Source organism: Myodes glareolus, chromosome 5, assembly GCF_982192425.1.
Source record: "Myodes glareolus chromosome 5, mMyoGla1.1, whole genome shotgun sequence".
Taxonomy (NCBI): domain Eukaryota; kingdom Metazoa; phylum Chordata; class Mammalia; order Rodentia; family Cricetidae; genus Myodes; species Myodes glareolus.
Window position 1 is genome coordinate 88,220,832 of NC_142030.1, and position 17,131 is coordinate 88,237,962.

At 51.1% G+C, this 17,131-nt stretch overlaps 1 protein-coding gene across 1 annotated transcript in view; it reads left to right on the forward strand.

Annotated features, from left to right (window-relative positions):
* The window catches only part of Pkp1 (plakophilin 1), a 45,966-nt gene that overhangs the window by 25,498 nt on the left and 3,337 nt on the right, over nucleotides 1-17,131 (forward strand). The window contains exons 3-13 of the mRNA XM_048431114.3: nucleotides 3,267-3,661; nucleotides 6,079-6,223; nucleotides 8,047-8,254; nucleotides 8,981-9,158; nucleotides 10,498-10,612; nucleotides 12,216-12,371; nucleotides 12,921-13,097; nucleotides 14,209-14,362; nucleotides 14,664-14,850; nucleotides 15,328-15,412; nucleotides 16,800-16,906. Coding sequence (XP_048287071.3) covers nucleotides 3,267-3,661; nucleotides 6,079-6,223; nucleotides 8,047-8,254; nucleotides 8,981-9,158; nucleotides 10,498-10,612; nucleotides 12,216-12,371; nucleotides 12,921-13,097; nucleotides 14,209-14,362; nucleotides 14,664-14,850; nucleotides 15,328-15,412; nucleotides 16,800-16,874 — 1,875 coding nt within the window. The 3' untranslated portion in view covers nucleotides 16,875-16,906. The remainder of the gene's footprint in view (nucleotides 1-3,266; nucleotides 3,662-6,078; nucleotides 6,224-8,046; nucleotides 8,255-8,980; nucleotides 9,159-10,497; nucleotides 10,613-12,215; nucleotides 12,372-12,920; nucleotides 13,098-14,208; nucleotides 14,363-14,663; nucleotides 14,851-15,327; nucleotides 15,413-16,799; nucleotides 16,907-17,131) is intronic.

Consider the following 17,131-nt stretch of genomic DNA (forward strand, 5'->3'; position numbering starts at 1 on the left):
GAAATGGTGTGAGTTATTGAAAACCCTCAGTCAGGGGCCAAGGATGGTTCAACTGGTAAAGGGGCTGCTACACAAGCATGAGAACCTGAGTTTGGAAACTAGCACCCACTTCAAAGTCAGGCATGGCAGTTCACATCTGCAACCCCGGTGCCTGGGGAACGGACCATTGAAGTTCATTGGCCTGCTAGACTAACCGAATCCATGAGGTCTGGCTTCAGTAAGAGGCTTTGTCTTAAAACATTCAGATGGGGAGGGAAGCAGAGGGGACTGGGGAGTTAGCTCAGCTGGTAGATTTATTGTCATGCCAGTATGGGGACCTACGTTTGGATCCCCAGGACCCATGTAGAAAGATTGGCCTGATGGCATGTGCTTGTAATCTCAGCAATAGGGAGGGAGAGACAGGAGCATCATGGGAGTACATGTGCATGTGTGTGCCCTCAGCCAGCTCCTCAAGGCAGCCAGCGTGAGAGTCAGATGGACCCAGACAGTCCAAGTACTCGTGTCATGTCCAGTTCTAATTTACAAACATTAGCCTAATGATTCTAATGACCCTCTATGTCATGAACAATTAGGATCTCGGACATACAGCTGGAGAAACTCAGACACACTGGGGTTAAGTCCCTTGCCTCAGGTTAACCCAAGGAGGCAGCTGACACAGCCAAGACCGTCTGACTCCAGCCTGCACTCCTGACTGCCACATCTCCTTCTCAGGCATGAGTCCTAACCTGCACACGCTTGAGGAAAGTCTTTGGATTCCCAAGACACCACTGCCAATGCAGCCTTGCAGGCTGCAGCTGCAGCTGAGGCATGGGTTACCTGTGCAGGAGGCCTAGAGGCAGAATGCGTTATCTGAGCCATGGAGAGTTTATCTCCGGCTTGTCCACGTGACCACAAAAGACACTGGGGACGGAGAGCCACCTCTATCTGTCATTCTCTTACAATCCAGCACTGTGACTTTAAAAAGCTGGGGTGGGGCTCCCAGGAATGGATGACATGACTGGGTGTGGCTGATGTGGGGGGTGGGAGCTGGTACTGCAATCTCACAGGGGCATCCTCGCCCATTCCCTGGGGGCAGCCCACCTCGCCGAGACTTGCCAGGGCCGCCTGCTGCTCCCTTTCCCAGCACAGGTTGCTGAGACCAGAACCTCTCTCAGGCTTAATCAGCAGGATGGCGTCTTTGCTGGGCTTGGGCCAGGAGAGCATCTGCACTCCTCATCAGGTGTCTGAGATGACGTCCAGGTGTGTCACTTACTGAGAACAAGGGAGCTCCTTGTTGCCTTCCCCTCTTAAGCCCAGCCTGCCCTGGGGAGTGTTTCAGCTTTCCCTCCAAAGCGCCATCTGCTGCCCTCCTTCCCAGGGAGAAGGCAGAATGTGGCCACTGCCTGAGGCAGTGGAGGCCTCTGTACATTTTATATATAATTGTCTGGTTCACCTCCAAATGGCGAGAAAACTGCCAATTCCTCTCGCCTCTGCCTTGCCATTGTTTGTGTCTCTCCCGACTCCCACAGAGCAGCTCACTGTGTGGCAGGGTGGTTTGACCCAGTTGGGGGCAGAAAATTGTGCCTGCTTGGCATGGCGAAGGGAGAGCACCTGCCACCACCAAGGTTAACAGCCTGTGGCTTCGGGGTTTTGGATACCACTTTCAACTGGTAGCTTTACACCAATTCTTTCAGGGAACTGGAACAACAGGTCCCTTCTTAGTCTGTGTGGCCAGATCCAGTGTAGAGGGGGAATTGCTGGTCCCCAAACAGCCTCCCCTGCAGACACATAGTTTGCAACCATTTTCTCTTTTCTCACTTTCTATACCTCAGCCCTTGCTTAGGGTTGGGTGGGCAGTCTCTGGGCTGGACTTGGCCCTCGCTCATCCCAGCAAAGGTGAGTCCCAAGTCAGCACCTGTATAGAGAGTTTTTATCAGGCTCAGTGTTGATCCTGTAGTCTGAGAACAAGTTCCAGCAGGCCAAACCTGCCAGCTTTTGGGTCTGGGAAAGTCTTCTGTGGAGAGTTCAGTACCACAGCTGGTTCTCACCAAGTCCCTGGCTTGGCAGGCTCCTCCCAGAGAAGTAAATTCCCAGTTGGCTTACAAGACCCTTAGGAACGCCTTGTTGGTGGTGCATGTTCCGCTTTGGATGAGCTTCTGCCCTGCTTCTTTCCCAGCCCGCCTGACAGCACAGCCCAGAGGTCTTCCTGTGCCCCAGCCTGTGGCCCCGCGCTGTCTCTGTGTTGCACAGTGGCTTCCTAGCTAGCAGCTTTTGGGCCAGAGAAGGCTAGACATTTCCAAACGTGCGCAAATGCTGTGGCAGGGCTGGCTGTGCCAGAAGCCACTGCTGTTGGGGATGATCCGAAGGGACAAGGCAAGGACTTGAGACAGAGGCTCCTTCCCTAGTGACAACTGAAAGATCCACCCCTCCTCCCTGGGTTGCAGACCCCATCCTAGACTTTGTGCATGTGGCCAGATCAGTGGTATAGAATGTCTTCCTTTCACACGTTTCCACAATAAGAAGTAAATTTGGGCACTGGAGGGAAGGCTCAACAGTTAAAGCACTGGTTTCTCTTCTAGAGGACCTCGGTTCAATCCTCAGCAACCACATGGTGGCTCTCAACCATCTGTAGCCAGAGTTCCAAGGAATCTGACACCCTCTTCTGGTGCCTTCTTGGGCACTAGACATACACATGATGTCTAGGCATACACGCGGACAGAATACCCATGCACTCAAAATAAACTATCTTTTTAATTTTAAAAAAGTAGTACATGGCCGGACAGTGGTGGCACATGCCTTTAATCCCAGCAGTCGGGAGGCAGAAGCAGGTGGATCTCTGTGAGTTCTAGGCCAGCCTGGTCTACAAGAGCTAGTTCCAGGACAGGCACCAAAACTACAAAGAAACCCTGTCTCAAAAAAAAAAAAAAAGTAGTACATTTTTAATTGCATTGCGATTCAGAATCTACTCACTGTAGCGCAAAACAGGTTATGTCTCTACGGTGTTACACTCTGTATTGTGTGTGTGTTTTCCAATCCATTCCTTTATTCGCTACTTTTAATAAGGGTGGACATATCTGCTAATATGATCTCATATTCCACAGTGGATCACAACCTGCCCTTGGAAAAATAATGTAGCAAGCAGACAACGCTCACGGTTCCTTTCTCTGCAAGTATTTCCAGAGCCTCTGAATACTGTAAATAGGGCAGGAAAGGCTGCCTTTGTGGACAGCTAGATCCAGGATCCCAGTTAAGCGCTGGACTAAACCGCTCACGCCTTTCCTGTCTAGATCTACAACGGGACCCTCAAGCGGGAGTCTGACAACAGGCGCTTCAGCTCCTACAGCCAGATGGAGAACTGGAGCCGGAACTATCCCCGCGGCAGCTGTGCCACCACAGGCGCCGGCAGCGACATCTGCTTCATGCAAAAAATCAAGGCGAGCCGCAGTGAGCCCGACCTCTACTGTGACCCGAGGGGCACGCTGCGCAAGGGCACGCTGGGCAGCAAGGGCCACAAGACCACCCAGAACCGCTACAGCTTTTACAGTACCTGCAGCGGTCAGAAGGCCGTCAAGAAGTGTCCCGTGCGACCGCCCTCCTGCACCTCCAAGCAGGACCCGGTGTATGTGCCGCCTATCTCCTGCAACAAGGACCTGTCCTTTGGCCACTCGAGGGCCAGTTCCAAGTGAGTGCTGCGGGGCTGTGGTGGGGCGGGTAGGAGGCAGTCTGCTAGCCTGGCCCACTCTGCCAGGGGCTCCCAGGGAAGGAGGGAGACGCTCTGCCTAGGCTCCGCCTGTGTTCTGACTTCAACGTTGCCACCTTGAGAAATCTCTGGTCCCATGGGCCACTGACTAGGGAGTCCTCAGAGTGAAAAGGCCCAGAACCCAGCCATTGCATACTCAGGTCTTAAGGATCCCCAGCTGTGAACAGAGGAAGGGCAAAGGAGAGATTAACCGGCTGATGACTGCCACACCATGTCTCTATGATCAGCAACATTAGCAGCACCCGGGAGTGTGTTAGAAATACTTGTTCTTAGGGTGAGAGAGATGACTTAGCAGTTAAGAGCACTGGCTGCTCTTCCAGAGGACCCAAGTTTGATTCCCAGCACCCACATGTGGCTCACAACCATCTGTGACTCCAGTTCCAGAAGAGCCAACACCCTTTTCGACCCTCCAGTTAGGCATTCATGCAGGCAGAATACCCATTTACATATAAAATAACATCTAAAAAATAGATATTCATTCCTGGGCCCCACACAGCCCCCACACAATCCTACAGACACCTGGAGATCCTTGCAATATGTGTTTCAACAAGCCTTCTAGGTAATAGCCTCTCTCTCTCTCTCTCTCTCACACACACACACACACACACACACACACACACACACACTGAAGGAGACCTGATGAACTGTCCTATAGAGGCATAAGCAGAGGGCACTTTGGGGCTACAATAACACTGAACCTGCCTTTAAGGCTCAGAACACCATGAACCTTCGTGAACCTTCCCACTGTCCCTTATCATCTCATGAGGGAGCATCGACTCCATGCAGGCTCTGTGGTGATCTCAGGAGGCACAGCTATGGTGACACAGTCTTAGTGACCGAGGAGCTTTGCCTTCATCCTCCTTAGCCCCTTTCCAGGCAGACCGTAGTGAAGACTAAACAAAGCTGGCAGGTGGCAGTGCTTGTCCAAGGACACAGTGCTGGTTCTATGTGCTGTACTCTTTCCTACCTGTCCCACACTGTTCTGAAAGAAATGGGGGTCCGTTTCAAGTGAACCTCTCCTGTTTGAAATATGTAAGGGGTATTTAGGATAACTTGTGAAAGGACTCAGAAATTCTTCTCATCTGACCCCAACCAACTGGAGGTCTAGGGTTGAGTGACAAGCCATGTAGAAGGGACAGTTGACTGATAAAGGTGAGGTGAGGCCTCCTCAATAGAGGGCAGGTGTGTAACTAGCCCAGAGCCAGAGAACTCTGCCTTTTGGATGATGGATTTCAGAAATGAAGTTGGATTGCCTTAGCTATAACTGTGGCTATTTATTGAGCACCAACTATGGTGAAAAGTATCAATGCTATACAAATGAAGAAAGGGCTCCCACTGAAGATGCTGAAGACATCTGTGGAGCTGGGTACCACAGCAGGTCTGTCTCTGCCCTCTGGGACCTTATTTCTCTGTTCAGAAGCAAGACACACTTGGATGGGAAGGCTGCCTATGGCTGCATACCATGGGAGCTGTAGGAGTTTCCAGACGAGGATTCCCTTCCTTGGAAAGGCTTCTTGGAAGGGAGACTCCAGCAGGTCTAGGCTAGGCCTTCGTGCCTGGAACCAAAGATGTCTTGCTACAACCAATGGACTCTTGCCAGAGGCGAGGGAACGTGCCAGAGGTTGCAGTGGAGCCAAACATTCAGTTGAAACAGTGAACTAATAGCCATTTGCTGTGGTTCAACCTAAGGCATGCCCTTCAGTGTCTAAGCAGTTTGAAACTGAACCTGCTCTATGGAGAAGCTGCGGGTGGCTTCTGAGCTGGAAAATGATCTAGTGGACAGGATTTCTGGACCCAGCTAAAGGCTGTAGTGTGCTGGGTAGAGCTTCTCTCTAGACACTAGTCCCAGGAAAGTGACCCCAACCCAGGCGAGTATGATGACGGTGAGAATTTGTGTGTGTGTGTGTGTGTGTGTGTGTGTGTGTGTGTGTGTGTGTAAGAAGCTAACTGGACTTGGGAGGATGGGGGCAGAAGGAGAGAGAGAATAGACAAGCTATTCACTTTCCCAGGATGAGGTACAAAATTGTTGGCAGGATAGACAGGGAGCTTCATCTCAGGAAACAGGGCTAAGTTTGTGCACAGTGTAAGGGTAACTATCCTGCTTCAGCCTTAACCCACAACAGGGGCCTCATCCCAGGAGAGAAAAACCCAGAGCACAGCCTGTTTCCTTCCTCATAGGGAGCTATTCATAAGATGTTCTCCAAGAGAGCCTGGCTGCCTTGTTCTGTTTCCCTGGAGGTGGAAGAGTCTGTGGCGTTTGGGTGTACAAGAAAGAATATAGAGCCTGCTCGCCAGGGCTCCAAGCTCACCCTGTAATGCACTGCACCCCATTCTTCCAGAATCTGCAGTGAGGACATTGAGTGCAGTGGGCTGACCATCCCCAAGGCTGTGCAGTACCTGTGCTCCCAGGATGAGAAGTACCAGGCCATTGGGGCCTATTACATCCAGCATACCTGCTTCCAGGATGAATCTGCCAAGCAACAGGTAACAGGCCATACACCTTTCTCGGTGCCAGGTCCTGAGTGTGTCAGCCTGGCCCCAGATTTGGAGATGAGGGGAAGCATTTGTAGTTGGTTCCTTTCCAAGGTACCCAGATACCAGGAGGAGGAGTATTCCCTGAAAGATCAGAGCTGCATTCTAATCTGCAGAGTAATGCTTTCCTGAGTGGACCTTAGACAGTTGCCTTTCCCCCACAGGTCATTGCTATGCGAACCTTTCCTAGGGAGATATAGATAAACAGTTATTTACCCAAGACAATGTACCAACAACAGACCAGAGTAGTGATCCCACCAAGATACAACCTGGCATGTCAAGGAATTTATTGGGTTTATTTAGAAAGCACGGGTTTATTTAGAAAGCACTTACAAGCACATAAGTGACCGCAAAGCAAGTCTCATCCCAGCACAGATGTATAGATGGAGTGCCCCCCCGACTCTTCATCTATTCTTTCATAGTCTACATTCTCTATCACCTTCAAGACCTGAGACCACAGTACCTTATACAGCTTGGGTAGGATTACATATCTCTGGGAGGGAAACGTGGGGGGAGTGGCTTGACTCTCTGGTGAAGATGTAATGATTCTCTCCATCCTCTCCTTCTAGTAACAGGCCCAATCTTTTTACTCAGTATTGTGTGTGTGTGTGTACATGCGCATGTGTGTGTGCATGCCCATGCATGTGTGTCTATGCAGTGATCAGAGAACAACTCTAAGGACTCAGTTCTCTCCTTTTTACTCAGTGTGTGTGTGTGTGTGTGTGTGTGTGTATGTGTGTGTGCACGCGTATGTGCACATGTACATGCCTGTGTGTGTGCACATGCGCACGCACGTGCATGCACGCGTGTACATGTGTGTGTCTCTATGCAGTGATCAGAGGACAACTCAGGATTCAGTTCTCTCCTTTTCACTCAGTATGTGTGTATGTGTGTGTGCGTACGTGCACACGTGCATGCCTGTGTGTGTGTGTGTGTGTGCACATGCGCACGCACGTGCGTGCACGCGTGCATGCACGCGTGCACGTGTGTGTGTCTTTGCAGTGATCAGAGGACAACTCAGGATTCAGTTCTCTCCTCCCGGGTGAGTCTTGGTTGGAGACTGAGCTCAGATCATCAGGATTTGTGGCACTCACTTCCAAACCCACTGAGCTGCTGTGATAAAGAGAACAATGGCTGTTACACTTGGACACTTGTATTCTACAACAGCCATGGAAGAGGCCCACGGCTCAGTGACAGCCATGAGTTTCAGAGAAATCCCCTTCCTCAGATTCCACTCAAGTATAAGACTCTCTCCCTCCCAGCTCTTTCCCTCAGTGAAAACAGGGTTCATTAACGCCTCCCACGCTTGGCTGTTGGCCGGTTAGGAAAACACCTACACGACCCAGTATACAGCTCCATGTGCCACAAATGGCTTCCTAGAATCCCGGGGTAGTTTGCATCAACATTTCGACCACAGGAGACTTTCTGTGGCACCTTCAGCGTGTCTGCTTTGCCTTGGGATTCTGAAGTATGGTGGTGCATCTACCAGCTGGTCTTTAGCATGCTCCAGAAGATGAACACAAGGCTCCAGACAGAGGAGAGACTTGCTAAGGGCCCTGAGTAGGATTTGAAGAGCTAGTTCTGAATTCAGGTCTTTGACTTTCTTGTCTGGGTCAGTTGCCGTGTGAACTCATTATTGCTTATTTGTTGTGGTGGACTTGTGTGCTTCTGAACTGATTTTTTTTTTTGTCCTGAGAAACAGTTACTTTGAGTAGAGGATCATTGTCTTAGCCTCCTTTCCTTTGAACAAGCAACGTGGGCAACTTTCTTGGCAGGTCTTTCAGCTGGGGGGCATCTGCAAGTTGGTGGACCTCCTCCGCAGCCCCAATCAGAACGTCCAGCAGGCTGCTGCTGGGGCCCTGCGCAACCTGGTGTTCAGGAGTGCCACCAACAAGCTGGAGACCAGGAGGCAGAATGGGATCCGTGAGGCTGTCAGCCTCCTGAGGAGAAGCGGTAGCACGGAGATCCAGAAACAGCTGACCGGTAGGCTGTTGCAGTAGGAAGCCAGGGAGGGGACTGGGCAGGTTGGCAGGGTGAGGCACAGCTGTGTAGGTTTCACTGAGCTACAGTTCAGGAGCTCAATGGCACTGGCTCCAGCTGGACCAATGGCATCCAGATGGTGTACACTCTTCAGAGGGTGTCTTCAAGACTGGGGTGCAGGGGAAGGAACCGTATGTAGTAGGCACAAGAATTTGTGTGATGGGAAGGGAGCACAGCCTAGGGCAAGGGTTAGTGGATCTGGAAGGACGCCTTTACCCTGAATTCACAGCATACATGGAACATTCAAGGTGGGGTCCAGGACAACGAAGTCACCGTGAAGACCTTGAGTTGGACTGAAAGACAAGAATGTTCAGATCAACAACTGATAAGAGCTTCTAGACCAGCCTCCATGCCTGATACTTCCCATATATTGTTTCAGATGGAAAACAAAGACTGTAAACCGGTTCTAAGTTCCAAAATATATGGTTAAAACCACTGATCAACCAGCTGTATTTTAGGAATCTTTCATGCTCCGAGATAGTCTCAGACCCCAAAGAGCCTGCAGTTTACTGGGATACTGAGAATAGGATCAGAGAGAGTTAGACAATGGTCTGATGGGTCAAGCCTACCTGGAAGGGAGCCATTGGCTAGAGCCCAGGCTAGGGGCAGCACCTTTAGTCTCTAGGTTTTCAGAGCCTGCCATGTTGTGCTTCTCATGCCTGTGTCCAGGGCTACTCTGGAACCTGTCCTCCACTGACGAGCTGAAGGAGGAGCTGGTGGCCGATGCCCTCCCTGTTCTGACTGACCGAGTCATCATTCCGTTCTCCGGCTGGTGTGACGGCAACAGCAACATGTCCCGGGACGTGGTGGACCCCGAGGTCTTCTTCAACGCCACGGGCTGCTTGAGGTATGGGAAGACAGCACATAGGTCTTTCTGCTCAGGCCCTTCCACAGTCAGCCTCCTCTTCAGCCAACATTCAGCCAGAGTAGAGAACATAGCGCTCATCTTGGCCCTGCTTTTTGTGGGCTGGCTCCAGGACAAAGGACCAGGTATTTCCAATGTCACTGAGTCTGGCTATGCCATGCAACCTCCTGGGAAGATCTAGAGGACATCATTGGAAATCTAAGAGTAAAAAAACAAAAAAACAAAACAAAACAAAAAAACCCTGCATTTGAATATCCAAACTCATTCAACTATATCATTCCCTTCACCCTCAATGGGGGTGGGGTGGGGTGGGGGTGTATTTCTTGTACTATCTTGAAGAGCATTCTTTTATACAAAAGTCTGCTGACTGGCTGCTTTATGAGTCACCTCCCGCCCAAGTGCTGAAACCATTTGCCATGTTCATTGGCATGAAGATGGTACTGCCTTGCCCAAAGTTGTTTGAGTTCCACGGCAGGGTGCGGCAAAGCCCTGGTGGGATCTGGATATGCTGCCGGTGGGTGCTGGCATGGAGTAGGGAACCATGGAGTGAGTTCCCTTCTGGGATCTCATTTTGCTCTCATGGAGTTTGTCCCCCAGGACCTCACAAAGAGCTGCCACTATAGGGGTGAAGTTGGTATATGCTTCTGTGTCTCAGCTTGCTCTTCTCCCAGCCAGCCAGCTCCAGCCACAGCTTCCAGAGGGCAAAGAGGCTGGGTAGATGAAAAGCCAGTGCAATTAAGGACTTTATGGGGCCACATGGCTCCTGGGTGTGACAGTATACACTCACACATCCTATACATGCACCATACCCACTGCCTAGGGCAGGAGGACCCACAGGGCTTGGGAATGACCTTTAGAAGAGGTAGTTACTTCTGAACCCCAGGTTAGCCTCCCACCTGCCCTCCTGCTAGTTCTGGTCCAGCGCCCCCTCAGCTTGGCTTTCCTCCGGCAAACACAGCATGCTGAAGTTTCCAATGCCTGACTCTCAAGTGACCACTAGAGAGTAGGAGCGGGGCTGTCACATGTAGTGGAGCCAAGGAGAGTCTTGTATCAGGGGACTAAATGACAGAAACAATAAAAACTAAGTTCAAAGGAGACCCCCGTCAGCCAGGACCAGGCAGATATGGCTAAATAATTTCTTTTCCTTCTCTCCTTTTCCCTCATTCTCTCTCTCCCTTCCTCTCCTTCCTGCCACAACTTCCAAATTCTGCCCTGTGCTTTCTGCTGTTCCTCCCCGTGTGTCCCCACTGCACTTTGCCCCTCCTGCCCTGCCTCCTCATCACCCCACTTCATCCTCCTCCTCCCTGGCCCTCTCCTGCAGGAACCTGAGCTCTGCCGATGCTGGCCGCCAGACCATGCGGAACTACTCTGGGCTCATTGACTCCCTCATGGCCTATGTCCAGAACTGTGTGGCTGCCAGCCGCTGCGATGACAAGGTGAGGGTGAGGCCCCTGGTGACATCTCTGTCTCCAATCCCGACGTCTCTGCCCATAACTGCAAAGCCCAGGAACACACACTTGCCAGGAACTCTCCTGGTCCTGACATTACTCTCTCCGAGAACCCAGGGTTACACTGGGTTAACACTGGGTTAAGTCAGGGTTACACTTTCCGGATGCTTCTGTAATCTGTCTCAGTGACAGGAACAGAGGCAGGAACAGTGGAGGGGGACCTCTAGGGCTTACAGGTGCTCCCTGAGCTCGGGGGCCACACTGTCAATGTGGTGCTGAGCCCATGAACGTGTTCCCAGGGACCCCGTGTCCTTTCCAAGATGTAACTCTTTCCAGTAGCTCCAGAAAAGCCCCCCTCCTGCCTTCTCTAGACTTCTGGATGCAGCAGCATGCACAAATTGAAAGGACACATAGTGGAGAAACGATAAACTGGAGGCTAAGGTACCTCCACAATAGCGAGATGGTGACTCAGGACACTGAGGTCTAGTAAGGTCTAGTCCGCTACCCAGGTCACCAGGAAGGTCAGTGAAGGGAAAGTGCTATCTCTTGCTTCCTTCACTGGAAGGGATAACAAGGCCTCTGAGAACAACCTTGTCATTAATCTGCAGGGCAAAGTGCCTTTATCACCCTTTCTCCTGTTCTGTGTATATCTCCTATACCTGGACAACCCTAACTAACAGAAGTCAGACTCACCCTGACCCTAACAGGGATCAAGCCCTGTCTAGAGGGTAAATCTGCCACCCCAAGCCCTTAGCCTGGAGGCTCACCAAAAGACAATGCCTCTGTGAAGTTCTGAGTCCCCGGTCTCACTGTTGCTACGAATGTAGCATCTTTGGTGCTGAGGACTGAGGGGTGACCATGGGAAGAGGGGACAGGAAAGACAGTAGTGATTAGATGCTTTTAAAACCAGAAGGGGCTGGGACTACTTCTGAAGGAAGTTGCTTTAGGACGGAGATGCTTTTTGTCTTCTGGCACACACATGGTCTGTAGCCGCGGAAATGGTCACCCTGCCTGCTGTGTGCACTGTGTGCGAGGCTGGTGTTCTTCCTGTGCCATCATCCCCAGTAACCACAGACATTGGTCCAAATCCCCATTCACACCCAGAGCCACAGTCTTAAGCCCTCCTATAAAATGACCAGTATCTAAATATAACCTGTACGCACTCCTTTGTACACTTTAAATCATCCATATGTTATTTATGAACCCTAATACAATATGTTTGTCAAATGAATAGTTATTAAAATGCCAAGAAAGAAATCTATACTTAGGAATCCCTTACATTGTTTAAAATAGTTTCAATTTGTGGTTGGCTCGTATTGTGGGTGTAGAACTGGGAGCCTAGTACATAATCTCCTCCACTGGACGAGTGAGGTGAGAACAGTCCATTTTACATCTGAAGAAGCTGAAACCCACAAAGATGAGTTATCATACATGTTTAAACAGCCAGGAAGTGACAGAGGAGGAATTGCGACTAGTTCCCAGGGTGTGCCTGAGAGATCCTTCCAGACTGACAGTGGAGCAGGTCACTATGAATCCTCAGGGTAGTCTGTCAGGACTGGACAGGACTCAGGTGCTCTCTGCTTGCCCGTAGTCCGTGGAGAACTGCATGTGTATCCTGCATAACCTTTCCTACCGCCTGGACGCCGAGGTGCCCACCCGCTACCGCCAACTGGAGTACAATGCCCGCAACACCTACACTGAGAAGTCCTCCACCGGCTGCTTCAGCAACAGGGGAGACAAGATGATGGTGAGCCATGGCCACTGCAGAGCCGGGGCCTATCCCCCAGCACCTACCAGGTCTATCTCCCCCGTTCTGCAGGCCTCCATTCCTCTTATCATATAATGGGAAAATCATCCTTGTCTTCTCCTGACTGCTGAGCACTTAAGAAACAATAGAACGCTTTCCATCTTGGGCAAGGGTTCCTACCACCTCCTAAATCTCTTAAGAAAGATGCTGTAGTCGACAGTCAGGACATAGAAGACGGACTCCAGACCAGCCTGGAGATCCCAAAGTAACGAAAATTCTAAGCACCTTGCTGCCAAACCTAGTGTTGACTTACACACTTGGAGGCTTAGAGATGAAGCTACCCTGAAGCACCTTCCTGTGGTGCTGTCCGGAGACCATCTAGAGAACCCCTCATTTTGGGGGGTTCTGAAATGCTCAGAAGAAAGGGTGCAGGGAGCAGTCTTCTCCTATCCTTCCCCACAGAACCCCCAACCTGAAACTGGGGGAGAAGCACATTGCTTGGGTGCGTTACCTCACCAGATCCCTCACTAACCTGTTGTTTGTCTTCAGAACAATAACTACGACTGCCCCCTTCCCGAGGAGGAGAGCAACCCCAAGGGCAGCAGCTGGCTGTACCACTCAGATGCCATCCGCACCTACCTGAACCTCATGGGCAAGAGCAAGAAGGATGCGACCCTGGAGGCCTGTGCTGGGGCCCTGCAGAACCTGACAGCCAGCAAGGGGCTGGTGAGGAGGCTCACTCTCCTATTGCTCCAGCCTAGTCCCTGTTCTTTCCACCAGTCTGTCCTTTCCCTGCCTGAGTCTCTCAAACACATCTGGCTCCATGTGTGCTTCGAGCTGCAGATGTGAGCATGTAGGGCCTCGGGTTACCAGAGCAGTGATGGGGCAGACACACCTCTGTCCTCTGAGAACTCCTGGGTAATACCCACACTATAATCTCTTGTCCTATGGCGCTGACTACTTGGGCTCCGTATACAGTGCGGGACAGGGATGAGGAGTGTGTTTAGCAAGAGAAATCATTGTCTGATGAACTGGCAGATAGAGTTTGAGACATGGGCAGATTCAGAGAAAGCTGTGACAGAATCAGCTTTGGGGTTTAAGGTCAAGATGGCATAGGGTAAAGCCATAGGATATTGGTGGATGGCCAGCTTTTGTTCTCCAGATACACTTGAGACAAAAGAGACTTGGGGATTAGTAGACATGGGCACCCTGAGGGTCGAGATAACTTCTCTGGTTCTTAGAGGAGGAAGCTGGGGTTCTCAAGGACACCAAACTGGCCTGGATTAGGGTCACACCAGGATATTGGTTTGCAACCCAGATAAGCTGGCTTACTTGCAAGAGATCCCAGTTCTATCTTCATGGTGACCCGGACCCCTTCTGAGCCATCTTGGTCTCGAGCAAGTCCTCAGTTAGTGTGGATTGGATTCTGTAGAGGCTAGGAAGTTTGAAAGGAAGCGGGCTTTCCGTAATTGTCACATGCCCTTGGCAGTATGGTCCTGTGCACACAGATACACGAAAGAACGAGACATCTGAGACAGAGAAGTGAGACAGTGAGTAAGGATGGGACACTGCTAGTCTAGACACCAATCCTGGTCACCACGAGTGAGAGAAATGACACTTCCCTGCCTACCCACCAGAGCTTCAGGTTTACTGGGCACGGGGACCAGCAGTGAATCCTGGCTGTTCCGTAGTCACTCGTAGGAGCAATTCTGTCTCTTCCCAACTTTAAGATGAAAGAGAAAATGCTCAGGTTTTCTTTGCTTGGGGTTATCTGCCTCTCTCCTAACCATGGTGCCCAGAGGCCACAGGCCAGCTCCTCCCTGGTCTTCTCTCGTAGATGTCCAGTGGTATGAGCCAGTTGATTGGGCTAAAGGAAAAGGGCTTGCCACAAATCGCCCGCCTCCTGCAATCTGGCAATTCAGATGTGGTGCGGTCCGGGGCCTCTCTGCTGAGCAACATGTCCCGCCACCCGGTGCTGCACAGAATGATGGGTAAGATGCTGTCCCCTCATCCTCATAGAACACACAGGCCTGTGTTTGCTAGAGCCTTCTAGAAGGTCATTCTCAAACTGTTCCATAGTATGTGTATTCTGAGGAGAGTTTGGCCCAAGAGAGGTGTAGGAGTAGGAGGGAATTGTCACTTGATCTCCAGAAATCCGTGGGTCCTACGGGTCCTTGAAGAGCCACCTTGCTTGCCGCCTGGAAGAGGACGATGGCTACTGAGGCCCCCAACAGAATCTCTCCGCCCTTCCATGGCAACCCTGACCCCATTCCTCAACTCCCTTATCTCTAGGAAACCAGGTGTTTCCGGAGGTAACCAGACTCCTCACCAGCCACACTGGCAACACCAGCAACTCTGAAGACATCTTGTCCTCAGCTTGCTACACTGTGAGGAACCTGATGACCTCGCAGCCGCAGATGGCCAAGCAGTACTTCTCCAGCAGCATGATCAACAATGTCTTCAACCTGTGTCGCAACAGGTGGGCAGAGAAGGGGAGCACTTCCCCTCCCCCATGCTGTAGCACTGGGGGGGGCATGCAGGGGACAGGATGAGAAAAATGTTCTAGAAGCTGAGTGCTGAAGGGCTGTCGCTCAGACTCCAGGCGCTAGGAATGCATAGCAGGGATGGAGCAGCACACTTCTTAGCTGAGGGATGTGTGGGACGCTGGGCTGTCCAGGGTTCAGCAGGAGACATAGAATAGTAGGACCCCATTTTATGAGAACTTTTTTCTGCTTCGTAGGGCTCCCTCTTCATTCAGGGTTAAGGAACTAACCTCTAGGGTGCCTCCAAATGGGCTGGGGCATGAGCTCAGGCTCTCTACCCCCATTAGGGTTCTTCTTTCATGCACTCGGGGTACCCCCACATCTCTGGACCCTAAAGAGGGAGCTGGCAAGGGAAGGGGTGTTCCTATGTCATAGGTATTCTCACCTCATAAACCCACTTCCCACCTGCACAGTGCCTCACCCAAGGCTGCAGAGGCTGCCCGGCTACTCCTGTCTGACATGTGGGCCAGCAAGGAGCTGCAAAGTGTCCTCAGGCAGGTAAGAGCATCTACCAGCGGCCCTCCTGCCTAGGCCCTCCCCACATCTGCCCTGTACTGGGGAGGGAGGGAAAGATTCGTGCGCTCCCCAAAGCAAGGTGAGACTGACTCAGGGGGTGAGTCAGAGCAGATGTGGGTAGCCCTGAGTGTGAGCGGATGCTCTGACCAGAAGATCTGCCATGCAGCTGCGGGGTGGAGGAAATGGGAGAGAAGCCCAGCGTAAGAACGCTTAGAGCAGTGGTTCTCAAAGTGTGGGATGTGACCCCTTTGGGGGGTCAAACGACCCTTTCACAGGGGTCACCTAAGGTCATCCTGCATAGCAGATATTTACATTATGATTCATAGCAGCAGCAAAATTATAGTTATGAAGTAGCAATGAAAATAAATTTATGGTTGGGGGTCACCACGCCATGAGGAAATGTCTCAAAGGGCTGCAGCATTAGGAAAGTTGAGAACTGCTGGCTTAGATCAAGGTGGCAAGAAGGTTGGACAAAGGGCACACCAGCCATTTGGGAACATAGTGTGTCCTAGAGGGGTTCAGGGTTCAGCAACAGGACCCCTTTAGTTTCAGCTCAAGAGTTTGCACTTGTGCCTTTGGCACTGGAGAGCCACTAGGCCTGTCCTCACTGTCTGAGACCTAGCAATGCCAGCTGCGGTGGCACACAGCTATAATCCTCGCTCTTGGGAGGTAATAAGGGATTCAGGAATTCAAAGCCATCATTGGTGTCTTAGGGTTTCTACTGCTGTGATGAAATACCATGTCCGAAAAACAAGTTGGAGGGGAATCTCGCACAGGGCAGGAACCTGGAGGCAGGAGCTGATGCAGAGGCCATGGAGGGATGCTGCTTACTGGCTTGTTTCCCATGACTTGATCAGCCTGTTTTCTTTTAAAACCCAGAACCACCAGCCCAGGAATGGCCACACCCATAATGGGCTGGGCCCTCCCCCATTGATCACTAATTCAAAAAATGCCTTACAGCTGGATCTTATGGAGGCATTTTTCTCAATTAATGTTCCCTCCCTTCAGATAACTCCAGCTTGTATCAAGTTGACGTACAACTAGCCAGGATGCTTGGCTGTGTAGAAAGCACTACATCAGACCCTTTCTCAGATAAAGAACTCTCATTCCTTGCTTGATTTCTGCAAACTCAAGTAGAAACCTCAAATGGGCAAGAGGAATTCCAAATGCAATTCACTAACACACTGATGTTCATGGCGTTACAAACATCACAATCAGGCCCCTTGTAGCCCAGGCCTGTGAACATCGTGGTCAGAGCACACTGGTGTGTTCAGAGTCTAGATAAACCCAGAAAAGTGGCTCCTGACCAGGCATCAAGTCCCACACTGCTGTCCCATGATGGATCATGTGTTTGTTTCTCTCTTTGCAGCAAGGTTTCGATAGGAACATGTTGGGAACCATAGCTGGGGCCAACAGCCTCAGAAACTTCACCTCCCGGTTCTAAGAAGAGACTGTCCAAGCAGGTTCACCTTGCAGGTGAGACTCGGACTGCCCAACCACATTAGGGTCATGCAATGTTTTATTAACACTGGGAGGGCCAGAGGTCTGTGTGGGACTACTGAGTATAACAGTGTAGGTCGCCCACTCACAGGTGGGTCATGTAATAATGGAGTCACACCGTGTCATTTTGGGTTAGGTCAGCTATAACTTACTTTCCATCCTTTTAAAAAAAAATTTCTATTTTTTAATGTGTATCTTGCC